This window comes from Lepisosteus platostomus, chromosome 6, assembly GCF_059453375.1.
Source record: "Lepisosteus platostomus isolate fLepPlt1 chromosome 6, fLepPlt1.hap1, whole genome shotgun sequence".
NCBI lineage: Eukaryota > Metazoa > Chordata > Actinopteri > Semionotiformes > Lepisosteidae > Lepisosteus > Lepisosteus platostomus.
In genome coordinates this window covers 27021212-27042240 of record NC_142616.1, presented here as the reverse complement: position 1 = coordinate 27042240, position 21029 = coordinate 27021212, and the positions used below count along the sequence as shown (strand labels likewise).

The following is a 21029-nucleotide window of genomic DNA, read 5'->3' as shown; positions in this document are numbered from 1 at the left end:
AGATTGTTATCCTGCAGCCGCTGCAGGGATCTTCGGGAGGTCCCGGCGAGATGATATGGTAGTGTGGCAGCAAGAAGGGAGCAGAGAGAGAAACAGTGAGGCTAAGGTTAAGGAGCAAAGGCTGCAGGACGCAGAATGAGTAATGTCTGCGGAGAAAAGGCAAGGAGACCAGAGGGAGAGTGGCTGCCTGGAGAAGCATTAATTTACTTCATGATAAATGTATAATGCTTTTCTTACCTTATCAACATAGTTAGCAATCTCAGCCAACCGCTGCTTCACCTTCTCCACATCTTTCCCTTGCTTCTGAAACTAAAAATTGAGGACAATGCACACTGAAGCCTTGAGAGATCTGTAATGATCCGTTTTATATTCAACTGACAAAAATAAATTACTTCAGGAATCCTATAAATCAATTATAAATTAGAACATTTTTATTAATAAAGAGCTAGAAAAGTCTATTCCCACCCGTGTGCGAACGTGGAATTAAGTCAATCATCCGTAGTGTGACTATTTACAAGTAGAGGTCATATAGTAGCAACATCTAGAGCGCCTTCATAAGCTGACCTGCCACATACTGTATATTTAACATGTTTAAAATATTTACAGTAATTTGCTGCCTAAACAAAAAAGTGACAAAGTTTTAGCATCATTGTTGGAATAAATGATAGCCTGGAATACTGTAAATTCAAAAGTTACAATATATCAAAGAAGGGAGGCGAGTAGGAGTAAATCTATATTGACAATATTGATCTATATTGACAATTGACAATCTATATTGACAATTGACAATATCCCCTAAAATATTATTTAGAGGATGTGTGTCTCTGGACATTGAAAGTAAAAGAGGAACTGGCAGAACTGCACTGCAGTCCCACATGAAAATCTATCACCCCGCCATAAAATCGGCAGTACTATTTTTTTAGTTAGACATGACAGCTGTAAAGAAGTAACCAATTTTGTTTCTTTCTGGATGTGTGTGGTCGTAAATCATGAACAAAGTTTATATTACACAGCTCCGTACATGTGTTTCTATGTTTCTATCCAATGTAATGAGTTGCTGTGATCAGCTATACTCCATTGAACAAAAGAAAAGTATACAAATTGTTTTCCTGTAAAAAATGTGTGTATTGATACACACTTTCTAGTTATTCAATCTGCACATTGGCAGAGAATGACTCAGTGCGTAGCTTTCTACTCTGTAACATGTTAGTATCACTCCTTTTTGCTACATCAAAAGGAACATTTGCAGAGTGAGAAAATCAGATACCAGACACGGAATTGTTTCCATAAGTTGCTGACCTTTCCATCTTTCTGTCAGCTAAGTTCTGGGAAATAATGTCTCCTTAGAGTCTTACAAGATTTCAGACTAAAAATCCCATTCCTTTTCAAAGTGGTCTATGAAACACATTAAACCTTTGCTCTGATGCTTAAAGGCAGTAGACTTATTAGGACTCCGTAGAGGTCCTTTCTTGTTGGCAGATCTACAGATCACAGGGGATTTATTCACAGCCTCCTCTTAATCACTCATACAGTAGTTGTCACCACTAATGTAAAATTACCGAATTTTGAAGAAGGAGAATATTTTCTCAACCATATTGTTGTTCTATGTTTTGAGCAATGCCCAAATACCCTTTTCCTGACTCCTCCATTATTACTCCTCACTTTTGTTTTGGTTCTCTGGAAGTCTGGAAGATATTACTGATACAACCATAGGAGTACAAAGCACAACCACATAGGTTGGTGGCCCTCAGAGAAGCTTCTTCCTACCTCTCGATTATCTGCTACAATAATTAGCTCCACATATTTGGTTGTCTTTTGTGTGTCCCTCTTGTGCTGCAGAGAAAAGAAATAGAAACATTATCAGGGACCAGGCAAGCTGACTGATCTGCAAGAGGGGGAACAAGACTGAATAAAAGCAAACAAAACAGTTAACGTTGCCCATGTCTTTTCTCCGAAGAGGAAGAGATAAGAACAGACATCTGCATAGAGGAGCTATGCTACTCCAAACAAAGCTGATGTCAGAGCATTTAAATTAAATATCATATACAGTACTGTTGCATGTACACCATTTTATCAGTCTATTTCCTTTTTAATATCCACTTCAGCCACCACCCTGACCAAAAAATTGGACTAAAAGGATGGATAGACTTCCACTTGTGTACTGTCATGTTTTTTGTTATTGTTTTTTTAAAGAAGCAGATCAAGTATATCATACTGTACATTGGAAGGATGCAACATAATCTCAATTCAAGTCCTTCCGCTAATGAAGAAAATGCACTTTAGGATGATAGTTATATCTCTAAAGATGACTGCTCATGACTGCTCATGAGCAGAGGTGCTTTTCATGAGTGGAGAACTCTCTTGTCTATTTTCAGAAGTTCTCCGTGATTAGCAGGATAGCAATATACTTTGCCTGTATATACTGTATAAAAAATCTGCTAAATACTGTATTAGCAACATGTCTTTGTTATTCTACCAATAGTCTATCATTTCAAATCAGGCGTTCAATATAAAAGATTTACTGAATTCTTGCAGATTTCTGTTAGCTGCTAAATACTTATATTAACAACATACAGTAACTTCACATATGATATAAGTTCCAAGTATTAAAAAAGTGTTCATAAACACCCGAACATCAATCTTATGATTGATGACTATGAAGAATATTGTGTTGCAAGAATACCTGTTGCAAGAAGGCCTCCGATTTATATGATTTATCTCTTGCATTTTTATTTGTAATAATTTAGTATTCTTCATCTCACTTATCTTTCTAACTTTAGATACTATTCTTGTTTTTATTGAAATATCAGGTGTCAAAGTGTGTTTATACAGACGTAGCAGTAAAATCTTCAGAGAATGTCATAAATTCTGGTAGAAAATCACTGTGTTACATTTGATAAAAGTAAATCCTGTAAGCTGGCATCACTGAGTTTGCCTCCAGCATCAGTCAAACACAGACACCAGCTACATCAGAGATAGTTTATACAACAAGAACACCACATGGTTTGGGGTTTAGCCAAAAGCCACAGGTTTATCCACATGACAATACTATCTCTGTGTGTCTCTCTGTGCCCTCGACCACTGCAGGCCTGTGCAAAATGTGTACCTAGAAACCTAACATAACCTTCAAACTGAGATCTTGAACTTACCATGAACTTCAAACTATGCTATATTAGCTGGGTAATAAAGACATTAAATGCAATACTTTAATTAACTGAAAAGGAAACAGTTCTTGGAAACTACAGACTTTTCTAGAATTTCATATCTGAATTAAAGCAAAAACAAAAACTTTACAAAAAACACCATCGTAACACCTTCATAAACACTACAGACAGACTCTCAACTGAACACAGAGGGCAGAACTTTACATCTAAAAATGTTGGGAGACAACATCAATGACTTGAGGACCTTCTATCCGAAAAAGAGACTTTCAGCTCAGCAACATTAGACTGGGTACATTTATGTTAAATTTAATTTTTGTATGCATGCTGTTATATCACATTGCACAGTGATTATGAAGGAGTCATGATGGTGTTTTTTGCCTTATTCAAGTAAAGGATTTAGCAATGTTGAATTTCTTTGCCCCCTTTTATACAAATATACCAAAGCAAAAAAGCAGCAGATGGTATAATGCATGCAAAAGAAATACAGGAAGCTTTAGAGTGCTTCCCCTGTGCTCTTTTTAAGACATGTAAGGCGTGGAAACAATTAAAAAACATTCTGGGTGAGCTACATTTACAATGTACAAAATTACCCAGTACTACAGCAATTGCAATGTGGGGAAAGTCAATTAAATAAGTTACAGTTTTAAGTTGCTTTTTCATGTGACAAATGCTGATCACAACATAAGAATATAATAGTAATAACAATAGATCTTAAAAGGTAAAGTAACACACTGTATATGAAAATCTTTATGAAAAGAAAATCCCTAAATAGTACTGAAATTGTAGCTTATGAGAAAAAATGCATGAAGCTTAAGAAGTGAATTTAAAATTGAGCCTTGAATTATTGGATTATATTGCAGTATTTTTGTTTTCTAAATTATAATCATAATCATATGATGATACTTGTCTCTGGGTAATTATTACGTCTCAAATGTCATGGTTTGGATATTCCACATAGCTGTAAATATTATCCTATGGAAATCTTAAGGCATCAACAAAATTTTAAGAAAAAAGGTTGAGAAACCCAATTTTAAATTCCAGTATAGCTGTTGGAACCAATTTTCACTTTTTTAACATTTTTAATATGTTCTGCAGAGTAAAAGGAAAAACGTGATCCCAACTGATTGAATCACAATGTCATCAGATAAAGACAACTAATAAGGTTGCAGGAGAAACACAAACATAAATCTCAGTAAAAAAGCTTTAGTAATAAATTCCTACCCCACAGTATAACAGATCCTAAAGTGCATCATAAATCTGAGAAATTACTAGCTCCCAAATGTGCTGATGGCATTGTGATCCTGTCAGAAAGTATTAAATAAGAACTGAATAACTGTGGTTTTGTTAATGAAATAGAATTTTATATTTTATGTACTTTGGTTAAAGAAGTTTTGAAATATAAAGTGTCAGTTTACACATAACCACCTCCAGCAACACAAAATGTAATGTGGAAAACATTGCATCTGGTATTTAATATAATTAAAACTATCCTTTTGGGACTGTAGATGAAAATCTAACTAGTGTTAATGTAAATGTAATGGAAAGAGATGATGACTTAGTTCTTTCTAAATTCTGGAAATGCAGGGAGAATAGATTTCTCATAGACAGATCTCCTGAATGTCCTTAACCCTTGTCTGCAACAGACACAGATGACCTAACAGGCAGGGGCCAATGATGGCTCAACCATAGCAGTGTATCTACAAATCATTTTTTTTGTTTCTAAAGCCATGTTTGCATTCTTTAACCTAGCAATTCTGAGCCAAGATAATCAGGCAATCACCCGTCAACATTTCTACCATAACATTTTGTAAGACCAATATTACTAACAAGTAACAAGAACAAAAGCTGACTGTTTCTGTCAATCCGATTACAACAGCATCTTATAAAGTAACTTCTATTTCTGTGCTGACTTTTTGAGACATTAAAAATCATATCAAATCCAGACATCACCATCACTGGTTCCGTACTTTTTGTAGGTCCACCCTTTAAATTCAGTTCATGGTCTCTGTCCCTCAAGCTGTGTGTTTCCAAGGTAGGGAAGCCAGGTCAGTTGACCTTTTTAAAAGGCAGATTAAAAACTGCTCCCTTTGAGCAGGCTTGTGATGGATATTATATGTTTACTTTATTATAATTCAAATAAGTTTCTATAAGTGCCTCCCATTTACAGCTGCTATTTTCAAATAATTTCTCTGTCAGATCCCCCTGTTTCGCAGTTGGTTGCTTTTCATGTGGTGAACACACACGCTGGGTGAGACAGTTGAGAGAACCAGGAAAACAGCATGCACACAGGGAGGCTGAGCAGGCAGCATGCACACAGGGAGGCTGAGCAGGCAGCATGCACACAGGGGGAGCGGGGCTGTAGTAGGCTGGAGAAACAAACAGAGCATAGAACAGGCAAAGCACAGTCCAGTGACATGGTTCTGGAATGTAGCTGGATTGCTAGTCAGGCAGCAGGTAGACAAGCAAAAGTACAGGGAAACACAGCCCAGAAAAGTAAACCCAAAAATTAGCAGGGATATACAATACAAAGCACCAAGGCAATCCAAGTGACAAAATTGAGACAAAGCTGGATCGAGTATCCAAAGAAAGCACCAAGATGGAAATTGGGATTTAGGGAATGAGAGAACTCAAGACTTCCACAGAGCTTGACTCTGTACTAGACCCCTCAGCAATGTCAGAGTTGTACTTAAATATTCTGCACCACCTGGTATGGGCGTGGATGGAAACTGCTCACAGGTGATGCAGATTTCCTGTCGCAATACATTTCAATGATTACCAGCTCTGAGTGACAGGTGACTAGCCAGGTACCATGACAAATGCTACCTTGCTCTGCAGCTTTGAAGCAGGGGTGAGCCTGACATTTACAGGATAAATTAAGTATAACACTCACAAAGAAAATACCTGTAGAAAGCACTCATCTAGGCTGAGTCAGTGATTGTGCATCTGTGCTGTCCTCTTACCCTTGCATTGAATGTTTTGAAGGGCCTGGCTATGTCATCCACTCTGAAGTCTGATATGTTGAAGCCATGACCACATGTGCCAGGAGAAAAGTTGAGGTTTTCTGCTCTGTAAATCAAATGACTTCTGTTTGCTGGATCAAACACCGGCTCCAGGACAAATGTTTTGTTTTCAAGTAAGATGAATCCCCTGTGAAGAAATTGATTTTTCACAATAATACACTTAATACATGTGGGAAATGTGTATAATTGGTTATTCAGCAGCTTTATACTTCAAATTACTCCATGCCTTATAAATCACAAAACAATAATTTTAGTATTACTGATAATCATGGAAAGAGGGATGTTTTATTTCTCTGTCAGATTTGGCAATCCTAACAAGATATAGATGTACTGTAATACTTGTAACACACAAGTGAATTTTTCCTTTTGTAAAACACAACACTTTTAAACATACTTCTGTTTGTTATCATTCATTGCAGACTCCTCTTTTGTTTAAAGCTTTGGTGGTGTAGTTTTACAGTCTTTCTCTTTGTCAGAATGCTCATTTCAGCCCAGTTTTGCAGGTAAGATACTGTAAAATGGGGATTTAAACCTTGTACATTTGTCTGTAACTTCATGTTTTAGAAGTCCCTAGAACCTGCCATTCCAAAAGAAAGTATTGATCTTTGCTTCTGTTTTTATTCATACTGCTAAAATTTGTTAACATATTAGTTTTCATGGCCAACTCTAGGATTTTTTAAACATTTAATTCAATGTATGTTTCATTCTCTAGGGCTGACTGACCAAATGTTTTAGCAATTTCCATACACAATATTCACATCCACAAAGACTTACATTTAACCGCCCCCCCCTCCCTCAAAAGACAAATTTGCTGCCAACTAAAACTACAGCACAATTTCTTTTGGCTAAGAACTTCTGCAACATACAGTATTTCTTGTCAAAAAAGGTCATTGTATCTCTCTATCGCAATACTTTGCAAAAGAGCTTATATAAGACTGAATGACCCACAAGGAAAACAGCTTGAAAATGACTAGTGAAAGCCTTGAGAAGATGAAAACTTTTTTGGCTAACTTACTTCGAAATTCCTGATGTTGTCCGGCAGTGTTTATTAAAAAATTATTGCTGCTATGTGCTGCCAAAGGTTCTTTATCATTACATGTAATTGAATTGTAGCTGAAGGTTACATGACAATTCAGATGTTTCAAGTTTCATAATATATTCACATTTTTGTTAATTAAGCCAACACCATCTATATATCAAAGTTCAGTGCTTTTGTTTAAAGAAGTATACAGGAGGTTTTTAGTTTCCAAATATGCAATAAAATGATGGATTGTGCATACACACGTCTTGGTGTATGTGTCTTTGGACAGTAATGGAAGGTAACAAATTACAAGTACGTTGTGACCAAAAACGTTTGTGAACCTTCTATGGTGGTCCACATTCTCTTAGATTTCAGTACTGAGGTACAATTATGTCTAACAATCTTAATAAAACATAAATATATAACATTTACTTGATTATTTAAGTACAAACTGATTCAATAATAACTGTAGTAATTCGGTAACTGTTGGCACCTCCTTGAGTAGCAGTGACTCCAGCTTCTCACATCGGCTTTTAGGACCTGTGGCCCATTCTTCCTTACAGAACTACTTCAAGTCAACGACATTTGAAGACTTTCTGTGAGAACAGCTTGGTTCAGGTCCTGCCATAACATTTCAGTTTGGTTTAGGTCTGGACTTTGACTTAGCCAGTCAAACATGAAAAATGTCTTCATCTTCAGCCATTCTGTTGTAGATATAGTGGTACTGTATGTTTAGGATTGTTGCCTTGCTGCATGACCCACTTTTGGCTCAGCTTCAGCTGACAAATGTATAGCCTGACACTCTCCTCCAGAATTTCCTGAAAAAATGCAGAATTCATGGTTCTGTCAATGAGGCAAGCTCTCAGTTTGAGTCCCGAGGCTCTGAAGCAGCCCAAACTATTATACTTCAACGATCACGTTTGATGGTCTGAATGGGGTTATTCTGTTGGAAGGCTGTGTTTGGTTTTCACCTCATAAAACATTTCTCTTTGTAGCCACAAAGTTCAACTTTAGAGTCGTCTGTCAAGAGAACATTCGTCCAGTGGCCTTGTGGATCATCCATGTGCACTTTGGCGGACTTGAGGTGGAAGGATCACAAGACCCTGATTACCTTACCACTTAACTGTGCTAAGTAAAATAGGGATTCACACACATTGATTCTTAAATATTAATTCTTTCTATTTCATATACCATCACATCTCAAATAATATTTCATTTAACCCTCCTGGCTATAATAAAAAACAGGTTTTGATTAAACAAGAGTATCATGGTAGGACATTGTAATTCCTATGATCACAAACTCTTCCTCAGCACTGAAGTGCCAGTTAACACAATCAGATAGCAAAACTTTGGTAATAGTAAACAAAATCCTTTTCAATTGTTTCAAGTCATTGAAACTCATAAATACTTCACAGCAACTTACAAATTTGTAAGGATTTTTGGAAATGTTATAATTGGGATTACTTTTGAGAAAACAACCATATAGAGAAACACAATAAGGCTTCTCTATATTCTAATTCTACACAGTTTACAGCCTTTAGACTTTCAGACTCCCTGTGCATGTCCTGTATATGTGTCCGATCATTTGACTTCATCCACTCAAAGGTTGTACCTCTGTGATGGATTATTAAAAAGATCTCCCTAACCACCTCCCTACCTCCACTGTCCCAACTCCATAAATTGTTTGGATCCTTAATTGTTAACATTTTTATAACTGTCTTGAGACTGCCTGCTACCAGTATTAAATCTTAAAAAAGAAATGTAACAGAGGAGAGCAAAGAACAAGCTGTATATATCAAGTGTCTATTCATTAATTTAGGTTTAACAAGGATAAACATAAATGAATATGATGATAACTTATAATAATGTAATGAAAGTAACACAAGCAGATGTATCCCATTACATTACACACACAGCAATTTAACAGATTACATTATAATTTTTTTAAAACTATATGTCTGTAATTCTTGATGGATTACAAATTAAATCTGACCTTTTTAGTCCTGTGTGTTTATACATGAGTAAGAGGAGATTGAGCAAAAAATAACTTTGTAGTTACTGTATGCCTAAAATGGCTACAGTGAAATATATCTCACTTATTTATTTTAATGGAAATGAATCAGTTTTAATTTCACACACAAGAAAATAGAATGCCAGTGTAGCAAAGATTGACTGTTCCTGATTTATTCCTGAATAAAGGAATCCTTGTGTATTTTTCACCAAATTCACTTCATAGATACTGCAATGGATATATTTAGTACTACAAGATGACATTTGAAAAGCCAATTAACTTCACCAACGAAAAAATCAAGACCCTTAAGAGGCAACATTCCCATTTGAATACAGACATACGGAACCACAAGGTCTTGTGACCAAGAAGATATTACCACCATGCGCAGAACATACAGTAGATGGTAATTTTATCTGATTTTGAGGACAACCTACCTAAGACCAGAACAAGTGCTGAGGCTCACTTCAGAATGGGCACGTCCTTGGACCTCACCGTGATAGTAGCAATTAACCTGGAAGAGTGAAGCATCCTATTAGACTGATTGGTTTTCACCGATTGAAATGTATACTTCAAGGCAGCCTTCCTGAAAAGGTAATTTCCTCATAAAATAAATTTTAAAGACGGTAGAAGTAAAATAAGAAAGACTGGCACAGGGATGATATCTGACAATTGGCTTACGGCTCCTAAACAGGACCGTCTAACAAAACCTTGCACTTCTTTGCCTGTTTAATTGTAATTGCATGTGTCTGGTTGTTTTTTAAATCAATTGCAGTGAGTATCTCCTCTCTCAAGGGCCCTGTGAAGGAGATTCAAGTACATCTAACCATGTACTCCATTTAGATTCCAGCTCTTTTTATTATACTAAGAAGCAACCATGAAGAAAGGCAGATAAATCTCTGCCTAGCTAACTGCCCCTGTAAATCAGAATCAGTAAAAATTTGAAGACAAAGAGAGCTTGTCAGAGTAGGAAGTGTCTAGTTTTGAGAAATAACAGAACTCCCCTGTTATGACTGGCATAGCCTCTTTCAAGTGTAATCGGACTGTGTTAGCTGCAGCCACACTACTGTGCAAACAGCAACTCAGCAGAAAAATACTGAAAGTCAATATTGAACTTTCTGAAGAAATGTTTCACTGCTATTTGCAAACTGTGGGCACTCTTTTATGGGCTTACTCATTCCACAACTTTTCAGCTGTGCCACACTCCTGCAGGCTCTCAGAATGAATGCCAGGGCCAAGCAAGGAGCAGAAGTCTCTAGAGCATTTTAAACCAAAGTGCAATGTGTACATTCCACTGAAAGAATCTGTCTTTCAGCCTTTTGATCATGACCTTGTTACAAAAAAAGGATCTAGTTACATTAAATATGTATACACTGCAGCAAAATTGAAGTGCTTACTTTAGTATTTATGTTTCATTTATGTTAAGTCTATCTGTTAATACACTACAGTAAGTGGGGGTATGCAGAACATAAAAACTGTTTGTTAGGTAGTGAGTTGTGGTAGCCGGCAGTGGAATTCATTGCTGAATTCAACAAAGGCCAGTTTTCAGAATACTCACTCACTTCATAAACAGTTGGGCTGCTGTACCCTAACAAACCTAACATGCCACACAGAACCTGTGCAGCTTATTAACACATTATTCCTGCTGTTAAAAGTGCTTACAGGTACAGTACATTTCTTGAATGGCTTTAATTAGGTCAGCAAAGCAGACAAATAAAATAAATTGGAGCTCTCAATATCATGTCAAACCAATCTAACTGCATGCTTATATCTTTGAAATAAATACAAGTCAAACTCCCCTTGATAAAGATTACTCTGCATCCAAATTTCAATACTTAAAGAAATGGACATGGCAATGTTTTGCTGTACCTGACAGCTGCAGTTCAAACACCTATGAAAGTCTCAAGAAGTCTTTGAGTTTAACTCAAAATGTTCCAAAGCACAGCACTTTGTGGTTGTGCTCAACCAGTACTAGTATGTACTAGTATGAGCTCTACAATCATTTTTAAATGATCAGCTACAGCCTTTCCTTCCTAAGTACCTGATGTTTCCTGTTTCCCACGTGCCTGATTCTGAAGTATTGTGTAATGCAAGCACTTCAAGAAACTCAATATACATTCAGTATGCCTTCATTGGTTTGATTACCCAGAAGAGAAACTTCTCTCTTGTACACCTTTTGTAGTAGCAATGCTGTCCTGCATTTTTACTTTATGGTAGTTAGTAAAAAAAATCACTTCAAATAGGAACGAAAAGTAGCTGTGTTAAGTTTTTCTTCTCCAAGTTTCACACCAGTTTGGCTTTCTTTGTTGTCTAATGTGAAATGACGCATGCTGTGATTTACACTAGGGAAAGCTAATAAAACTTGCAAATTAAAACTCTAAAGGAGTCTGAAGCACAGACATGACTTATTTGCTCCAATAATATGTTATTGTTGACACAAACCTGATCCTTCCCACCCCTTTCTCCTGAACATATTTTAAGTCCCTTTTCCCGACAAGCCTATAAATTAACAATATTTTAATATACCTAATAAATGCTGGCTTGTCCATAACCAAGGCACTTCTCTTAAGCTTTGAAGCCAGTCAACAGTAATGAGGGTGAGCGGTTTTATTCTCTCCCATGACACCAGGAACACTTGCTGTAAATCAGTCTGAATTAAAGTTAACTCAGATGGCTGGATCTGTCAAAAGCACTGCATTAATGTGTAGATTCTCAGTAAAACATTTTCAGTGTGTCACAACATTTTTACTGCCGTGGCCTCAGATGAAGCTGAGGCTAAACTCAGCAGACAAAGGTACAGAAGTTTAGCAGACGTTTCGGAAAGGCTTTGCCTACTGTGCCAGCCGCCCAGCAGTGGTTAAAACAGTTTTTTAGGGAGGAAGCATGGCATGCCTTCTTTATTCTGCCTGTCACTGCCACTGTAATCTCTTACAACTTCATTTATTTGTTCTTTTGCACATTTGCCCTATTTGTAAGCTTAATGAGAGTGCAAGAAAACATTTACTAACAAGTGTTTTCCTGTTGCCAGAATGGTTAAACATAAACTTGTATTTAACATGACTCTATATTTGATATTTTACATTTAATATTAAAGCATACACCTACTGTATAACATTACCAAGCAAAATGTGCACCACATCATTTAATATTTGATCCATTAGCAGTGACTCCAAATTTAACTCCATTTGAGATGTATTTAAGACTTTCCATGCTATGTTACAATTTATATACAGTGGTCTCCAATCACACGAATGAATTTCAGATTCACCGCTGGAAATACTTTCTAAACTTATTTTCATAATCCCAGATCATTAACAAATGTTAAAGTCTTGACATTTTCTTACATTTGGCTCCTTTTCATTCATTAAGCACATTTTCTTGGTAAAACTTAGACTTGGAAAACAAATGTACTATTTAATTATGAATTGTGAAAGTTTCTTGAAATCACGCAGTGTGCATAATGTGCCACAATGTGATTTCAATTTGGATATCGAATCCTGTTATTTAAGTGGGGGAGACACTGTATTTGCAGAGATTGAAAAGATGCCAAGGAACCCACATGCTGTGAGTAAAAAAAATATATTTCAGTTCCTCAAATATTCACTGCGAAGCACAATTGTCAAACTTCAATGAAATGTTTTAAAAATCCAGATTAGATATGGCAGAAAATTGGTGTGCATTCATACTGTGAAATGTAAATGAAACACAGCTTACTCAAGCAAACAACCTTGAAAAACAGGAAATTTAATTATTTGGCATCCCCTGTCCATCCAGAAAATATGACAATGCAATGCTGTATAGGCAGCGGTGTGTGGTGACCACTGACAGCAGATATCCCTTAAAGCAGAGGTCTTAAACTCAGTTTTTGGAGGACCAAGAGCTCTTTGGATTCTCTTCCACCTCAGTTCTCAGTTACACATCTGATATAATTATTTAACTAACTGCATAGTGGTACAACATCTAATCAGACTCTGGAGTATTTTATAGGTAACTGTACTGTACATTTAAGTGAATGTTTTGAGCTGTAAGCTCTAAAAGACCTAAAACAAAATCCTAACTAAGCATATAATTAGGTTATTTTTTAACTGACTACTCAAGTTGGAACAAAAACCAGAAGGCGCTAGCCCTCCACAAGCTAAAGAGATCAGGGACCTAAAGAATTGATAATTGACAATAATATACTAATTGCTAAATGAAACCGATGTGTTTTGGTTCACTTTCAATCTATGTGGTGTCCTTAGTACTGTCCCAGTGCCTGGTGAACTGTCACATTTTTATTAATTTACTTGCTGAATGTCTGCATGTGTTGATTGGATTACATGTTAAAACTGTGTGAACTATTCATTTAATATTATGAATACAACAGAGATTAATTTCATACAGTGGAGTCATGAAGCTGACAGATGAGCGCAATTATGAAACAAGTGATGTATATGCTTTGGATGGAGAAAAATACAACTGACATTGTCTAAGGAATTTATCTGGCCCATTGCTCAATGTAAATGAGCTGCAGTCTTCATAAGCATTTAGCCTACTTTAAAATCATGGTTGAAGTCTATATTTCAGAAAATGCATTTGAAAATATCAGTGATTACTATATTACTTATTGTAATTTACTGAAATCAACATTGGCACTGAAATGAAGGGGATTGTGAGAAATGTTATTTTGCTTTTAACACATTAGCTTTGACTGTATCTCCTTTAAGGTTTTATCTGTTGGTTTAAATAAGTGTTCAAGGACAGACGTACAGTAGCAACCCCCTGAGTATATCCCTTGTCAATGCTTGTGGTGTGCCACTGAAGAAAATTTGGGAAGCACAGAGAGTGTGGATAGGGATTTTGAACACTGTGTTTGTTAAAAACATCACATTGGGAAAGTTTTCCAGATTTACAAAACACTGCAATGACAACTAAAAGTCCGGATAAGAGCATTCCCAAATACTCTACACAAATAAACAAATCCAAAAGGAGCATTTTGGGATGTATACTATAATAAACAGCAAGTAAGTTTGTAGATGTAAGCCTACTTTTCATTAACTCTAAAGCTTGTTTCATCCTTTTCTAAAGGTATATGCTGACTCTTGCAAAGACATGTTTTATTCCCTCTGCTCACCAGGTTACTGTGAAAATGTAAGCATTCTGCAAGAAAAATGCTAATTTCCTGGATTTGAGCTTCCTTTATGGAACCATGGTTTTACAAGCACCTCAATGACAGTTCAGGAGCTAAAGAAAGCTGTAAAAGTAGGACATGAGATTCAATCAACAGAAAAATGTTGCCTGTCTCCAGCAGGTTTTAAAGTGGATACTATAGGGAGCTATGCTACTTTTCCTTGCTTCTTGGTTCCAGCTTTTCCTCTTAAAAAATAAACCAAGCTTTGTCGTGCAATGTCCCCAAGAAAACCGGAGTGCACCTTACCGTTACATTGTCAGTGGAAGTTACTGCAGTTCCATCCTCCAAGTAGTGTGTTTCTGTGTAGTGACTGGCAAAAAGTCCTCTACAGTTCAGAAAACAAAAAACAACAAAACAAAGCTGAGTTAACCACAGACTGCAAATGACATTGTTTGTGTAACAGGGCTCATGCACTGAAGTGATGTCACAAAAAACAACAAAACAAAGCTGAGTTAACCACAGACTGCAAATGACATTGTTTGTGTAACAGGGCTCATGCACTGAAGTGATGTCACCCCCCTCTGCGATCTAGATAGTATACAATTCTGCAGCAGCAGAGGGCCTGGTCTTGTGGTAAAGAGGAATTCTCCACTGGCTATAGATAGGCGCCATGTGGCTCTGGGCCTGCTAGTGACCGTGACTGAGTCCTGGCAGGGGCCGAGCAAAGCCACGCTGGTCACTGGTGTCATGTAGAATTCTCTTGTGGCAAGGGACCTGGCCTGTAATTCCACTAACAGTGCTTACTATCGTAGTAATACAAGATAAATATTTCCATGACCACCTGTATAGAATTCTAATCGTTCCTCCCCACCTTTCCCAATTACGTGAGATCCACAGTATCAAAATATAACTTTCTTGATAGCCTAGTGAAACCATCTATTCACTTCTAAATACGCTATGTTTGTATTTAGGTAAAAGAAAACTACAACATAGGCAGCACAAAATTAAAAAGTTCACAATCAGAAAAAGTAAAATACATAAATCCAACAAAAATGTGAAACTTGGCTATCCAGCAAAGATTGTAGAACACAAGTCAAGAAGGGTCATGCAGAAAGTGTACAATGCTCTAGTTAGACCACATCTGGAATACTGTATACAGTTCTGGTTTTAACATTATGAAATCAAGAAACCTTTAGAGAAACGACAGAGAAGGGCAAAAAGACACTTTTTAAAAACTATTTGAAGTGATCTGAGATACAAAATAGTTTTTTAATTTTTGCAATCCAAACAATAGGTATATTTCACTTAATTTCTAAATTTATGCTTGACCTTTTTTTTTGTCTGTAGCTGTAAGGTACTGTATAGTATAAGAATGTGACTACTACTTTGTTCATTTTATTTCATTACACAGTATACACAGTCATATAGCTACATTTAAGAAAATTATTTAAAAATTATGCCAGATCAAATAGGTTGTACAGGTGTTTCCTTAATTCAGATCAACAGCTGTGGAAATAGCAGAATAACAACGAAATATGTAAAGCAACTCAGTGAAAGAGGAAACCAGTTAGACCTGACAATTATTTCTATTTAGAGCACTGTTGTATTGAGAATGGTGGTGAATCAGTTTCACTACTCTTGTAAGGATATGAGTGTTGGTGACCCATATTATGAGCCTATCACACCTCCCTCCTACAATGTCACTCCCCAAATAAAGGTCAGCATCAGAAATTGTTGTCGTTTGAAGAACAACAACAAATGAGTTGACAGTCTTACAGATGGTCCTTCTGACCCTTTTTAGGTGGATGTAAAGGTATTGTCCAAGATAAGTAAGCTGAAGCCTATTATGATTATTACAGATGAAACCTGAGTCAAGAATACAGTACGCAGGCTATTGCCTACAAGGGCTGTTTTGTGTTTTTGTATGTCCTGTACATGTGCTAGAGAGCATTATAATCATCTTCAAATAACAGCTATAACATTCATCAGTGGTGTGTCAGATAAGGCTTGTCCTCATCATGCAAAACTGCAAAGGTCATTTTTGGCTTTCCAGCAATGCCAGTGTTTCTGGAGATGAGTGGGAAAGTGAATATCAGGGGTATGACAGTGGAAAAGACAGACGAGAAAAACAGGGGTATGTCCTGGGATGATATGAGCTCACTCTCAGCAGGAGACCCAGTGATTTAATTGTGTGTTTGTGCAGGGCTTAAGCAGATGTCCCGTGAGTGACAATTCATGAAAAGCGCATGCAGGGCAGCTAGGGAACACCCTTCAGTTCTGCTGTATCATCTTACTGACCTCATTGAGCAGGGCCTCAAAGCCAGGACTGCATTGTGCAGGGTTTTCATTTTTGTTGGGTGGTTTGTACAGTATATACACTTTGCCAGCATGGGGTATAATGCTCCCTTTTTCTCTCCTTTGAAATAAATGAAACTACTGGAAATAACCAAGACTTCAATAACAAAACACAGAATAATGTACTAGATCCAAAAAAGTTCTTACTGTTCTTCATTGCTGCAATATCTTAATTGAAGGAGCTGTTGGCACAGAAATACAGTACAGGAACAGCTGTAAACTCCCTCAGACACGCAGTGCTTAATTCAGTTGTTTTTTTTTTCTGGAGAACCAATGTTCGATAAGGCTTTCAATGAATAAGACATGTACTTTGCAATGGATACTCCAATATGTGTGATAGGAAATCAGCCAAATTATATATCCTGGTATATACAGTATAATAACAGGTTAACTGAGAATACATCTCTATTTACAAATAACAAAATCACAAATAACACTAGAACAGAACAGAATCTGAAACTGATCAGAATACAGAACCTAAAAACATGCTCTAACAGTAGGAAATGCACAACAGTTGAATGTCTGTCTGAAGACACCTTCCAATACAAAAGAATGCAAATTCATTCTATGGAGAGGAACATGGTTAGCAACAACTGAAGCTCCTTTACTCTCAACAGAGCACTTGTATTGATCAATGCATCCAATTAGACACTAATACTAAAAGGAACAAATCTTATTACTGATGATAGCAATAAGAACTACAAGAATCCCATGTGACCTAGAAAAGAGTAGAAATGTGAAAAGCAATAATAAATCTATATTCAGAAACAACAGGGAAGAGACGAGTTTATTGAATGTGATAATAAATAACAGACACAAGATGAACAAAGGAGAATAAGCGTTTCCTGGGAAGCTGTAATAAATTAAATATCTGTTTGGCTGTAATTGGAAACATTGAAATTTTATTTTTTTTAATTATGGAAACATCCTGGTTTGACAAATACAAAAAGAATAACTGAGGTGAACTTTCAACCCTTAGTCTGTCCCTTAAGATAGTATTTGCATATTATTTTGGAGATTTCTTACAGTTTCACCTTACATACAGTATATTACATATATGGATTTCCATGTTCATATTATATCTTACCAAATAGCACATCTCGATATACTGTACAGTAATATGATTTTGACATACTGTATAGCATGATAATTGAGCAGAGATTTCACCATGGGTTTAACCTGGTTTTGTACAATTGTGCTGCTTTTGCTAAGATTTCACTGTGCTTTGCTTCAGTTTAGCCTGTATTAATTATGATGAACCATAATAAGTTTTCAAAATGAATATCACAAACTTCTATCTGTTGTGCTAAACACTAAAAATGGATTTCTCTTTATAGAGAAAATCTATCTAATCTGGATAATAATCATCTTAACTTCCATTAGCGTAGATTATTCTTAAAAATATTATAAAAGTAATTTTTGAAAATATCGTTTCTTAATTAGCAGCAACTGACTTAAGTAATAGGAATGCCTCATGTTCTTATTGTCTTTGTCATTTTAAATTATAAAGGACATTAATAAATGCATTTGAGCAATACTAATTAAGAAAGCAGAAACATTTTTAAAATCAATCTTAGTTCACCCCTACATTTTTTAAGATCTAAAATAAATCTCATTTTTTGAAACAGTGAAAATGCACCACAGAACACAGAACACAAAGGACATTAATAAATGTGAGTGATGTTTCAAGGCTGTGTGTGTCATTTTGTTTTGGTATTTGTTGGAGAAATATAATTATAGATGTTACACATCTTTGTAAGGGGAAAAAGTTTGTACAGTATATATACTGTATGTATATTTTATATAGTTATCTTAGAGAGAACTGAAAATTATTTCATACTCCTCTGTTGTGTTTTTCTTTACTGAAACAGGAATGTAAAACCATTCAATAATTCTTTTGATTGACCAAACAATTTTCTTCTGTGGTTACAAAATGTGCACTTTGTTTTATCTTCCTTGCTTAAGTGAAGTCAATTACATACACATTGCCAAATAGGATGAACAGCAATAATATATATTAACATCTCAGATAACTTCAAGGTCACACTGAAATACTGTATGAGTCGAACCTTGTAGGATTTGAATAAACAATCATTTTGGATTGAAAGCTTACTCTGAATCCTATGTGTAACAATGTGGTTTCATCATAAGAATAATTAGAGTTCTTAGATTCCTTAGAAACCAGCTTAGTGCAGCGATTAAAAAATAATGGAATCTGAATTGCAGCAAGAACATTAGACATTAGAAAACTTCTTTGATGTTACAAATTGAAAAGAGCACTTGTAGGTCATAAACTCCGAATGCATTATTTTTCTCATTGAAGAACATAGCGTACGTCATGAATTTAAAAATGCTAAATTCTAAGTACACTTTGCTGTGGATATTTTTTGCTTTTGCAGTGGTGGTTTTTATAGATTTCTGCTCCAATTTAAGCCTGGACCCTTTTCTTTTCATTCAATTCATTTTAATTAAAATAGGGCCTTTGTGCATAATCAAAAGCTAGAAAGTTAATTGTTTACTGCAGCAGGTCAAGATTGTTGGATGCACAGTGGATCTTGCTCAGGATTCCAATTATCAATTAATTAAAGATGCTTCTGTAGGTAACCGAAAGCTGCTTTAGCTTTTCTTTTAATTAAATGTTTTTAAGACAATGTTTCTCCAAACCATAAGTACAATAATCATTTTTCTTTCAGATTACTTACCTTTTATACTTTATACTTTATGTACAGTATAAACTTCATCCACATTTGTTACATAAGGATACGCCTGGGCTACTATTTTACTTTTACGTCATGCAATTGTTTACTAGAAGATCCTGTAAAAACATAGCCTCCAATCCTCAGCAGAAGTATTATTCCCTACACATTGAATCAAATGTTTATGTTACCTGTCTACTAATAATCATAGTGTATCGATATTCCATTCTTCCCAAAAAATCCATTCTTCCCATCCTTTCACATACTTTTGTTTGTTTCATTGATAATACTGTATGAGCAAACTGTCAAGTAAATCACAGTTTTCAGGTGATAAATTATAGCCTACTAGCAATGTCTTAAATAGTCAAAACCATACTCTACAATAATTCCTCCTTCTATTGACAAGCAAACAAAACCACATTGGAGAAACAGACCCTACGTTTCTAGTCTACTCATTTCTGTTACTAGTCTTTTCTACTCTCTGCACTCAAGCTGTAAAGTAACTTCCTCTAAAATTCAATGGGGTAGATTTCAGAAAAAGAATGACTTTAAGGGACAAATCCCTACTTAATGTTAACTTGTTTACTCGACAGTGAAATACTCTAATAGGCAGTGCTATTGATCAATGCATACAACCCATTTTAAGGTGGATATCAGCTGCTGTTGAAAGTTTAGTTCACCAATGAAATATTAAAAAACAGTCTAGTCTTATAGTTCTGTGATTCAGTTATCAGCCACCACACCACACACCATGCACAAACATCTGTTTGCAATTTTTTAATATATATTTGTAAGCAAGCATTTCTCCTGTAAACACACATGGTTTTGAATCAGTATAAGATCACAGCAAATCATGACTCCACAAACACAATCCCAGGAAAATACATCCAGATCGTTTTCCCAGGTTTTGAATAAAATAAATATACTGTAAAGCCAATACATCTCTGTTACTATCCTCATTAGAGTACTTTTTGATCCGAATGTTGAACTCCAGAGAACACTGATCGAGGAGACATTTATACAAACATGCTGACTGCGCTCTTCAGTCCACAATGTGTTGACAGCACGGTGCTTGAGATTTTATGTATTTTTTTGCAACATCCAGATAAAATAAACAAGGACAAGGCATAAATAAAAAACAAACCACTGTGAAATATTTTGACATTGCTGTTTTGGGTATACTCAATAAGGACTGTAAATATATCATCATTTAAAGAGTGCATTCCTGTTGAGTTAAACTACATTAAAAACCAACATTTTGATTATGTGTTCGGGTCATTCTTAAAACACTTGGTGAAAGTCAGTACTTGAAATGATTGGTCTGATATCTCTATGATAATAGCAATATGAAAGAATTAAGCACTTGCATTGACACTTCCATTAATTGAAATAACCTTTTAAACATCTCCATTAATTCCAGGAGCTAAAAGACAAATTTATAATCTGCCTTAAAATTCAGTTTTGGTTCTATCCAAATCCAATAATCACATATTGTGTACAGAGTATACAAGCAGATTAAAAGGACAGAATCCCATTAAAGCTTGGAAAATGTGAGTGCAATTTTAATTACTCTGCTGCAGAGAGCGCAATTCATTTCCATCTGTGGCTTCCATGGGAACATGCATCCCAACTGCTTCATTATCCAGAAAATATTA

At 35.8% G+C, this 21029-nt stretch overlaps 1 protein-coding gene across 1 annotated transcript in view; it reads right to left on the bottom strand.

The window, feature by feature from the left end:
• adam12b (ADAM metallopeptidase domain 12b) overlaps positions 1-21029 on the bottom strand; it is a 94088-nt gene that overhangs the window by 30621 nt on the left and 42438 nt on the right. Inside the window, exons 4-8 of the mRNA XM_088635102.1 lie at positions 14630-14708; positions 9651-9727; positions 6125-6311; positions 1768-1833; positions 238-309 (exon numbers count right to left, since the gene is read on the bottom strand). Coding sequence (XP_088491228.1) covers positions 238-309; positions 1768-1833; positions 6125-6311; positions 9651-9727; positions 14630-14708 — 481 coding nt within the window. The remainder of the gene's footprint in view (positions 1-237; positions 310-1767; positions 1834-6124; positions 6312-9650; positions 9728-14629; positions 14709-21029) is intronic.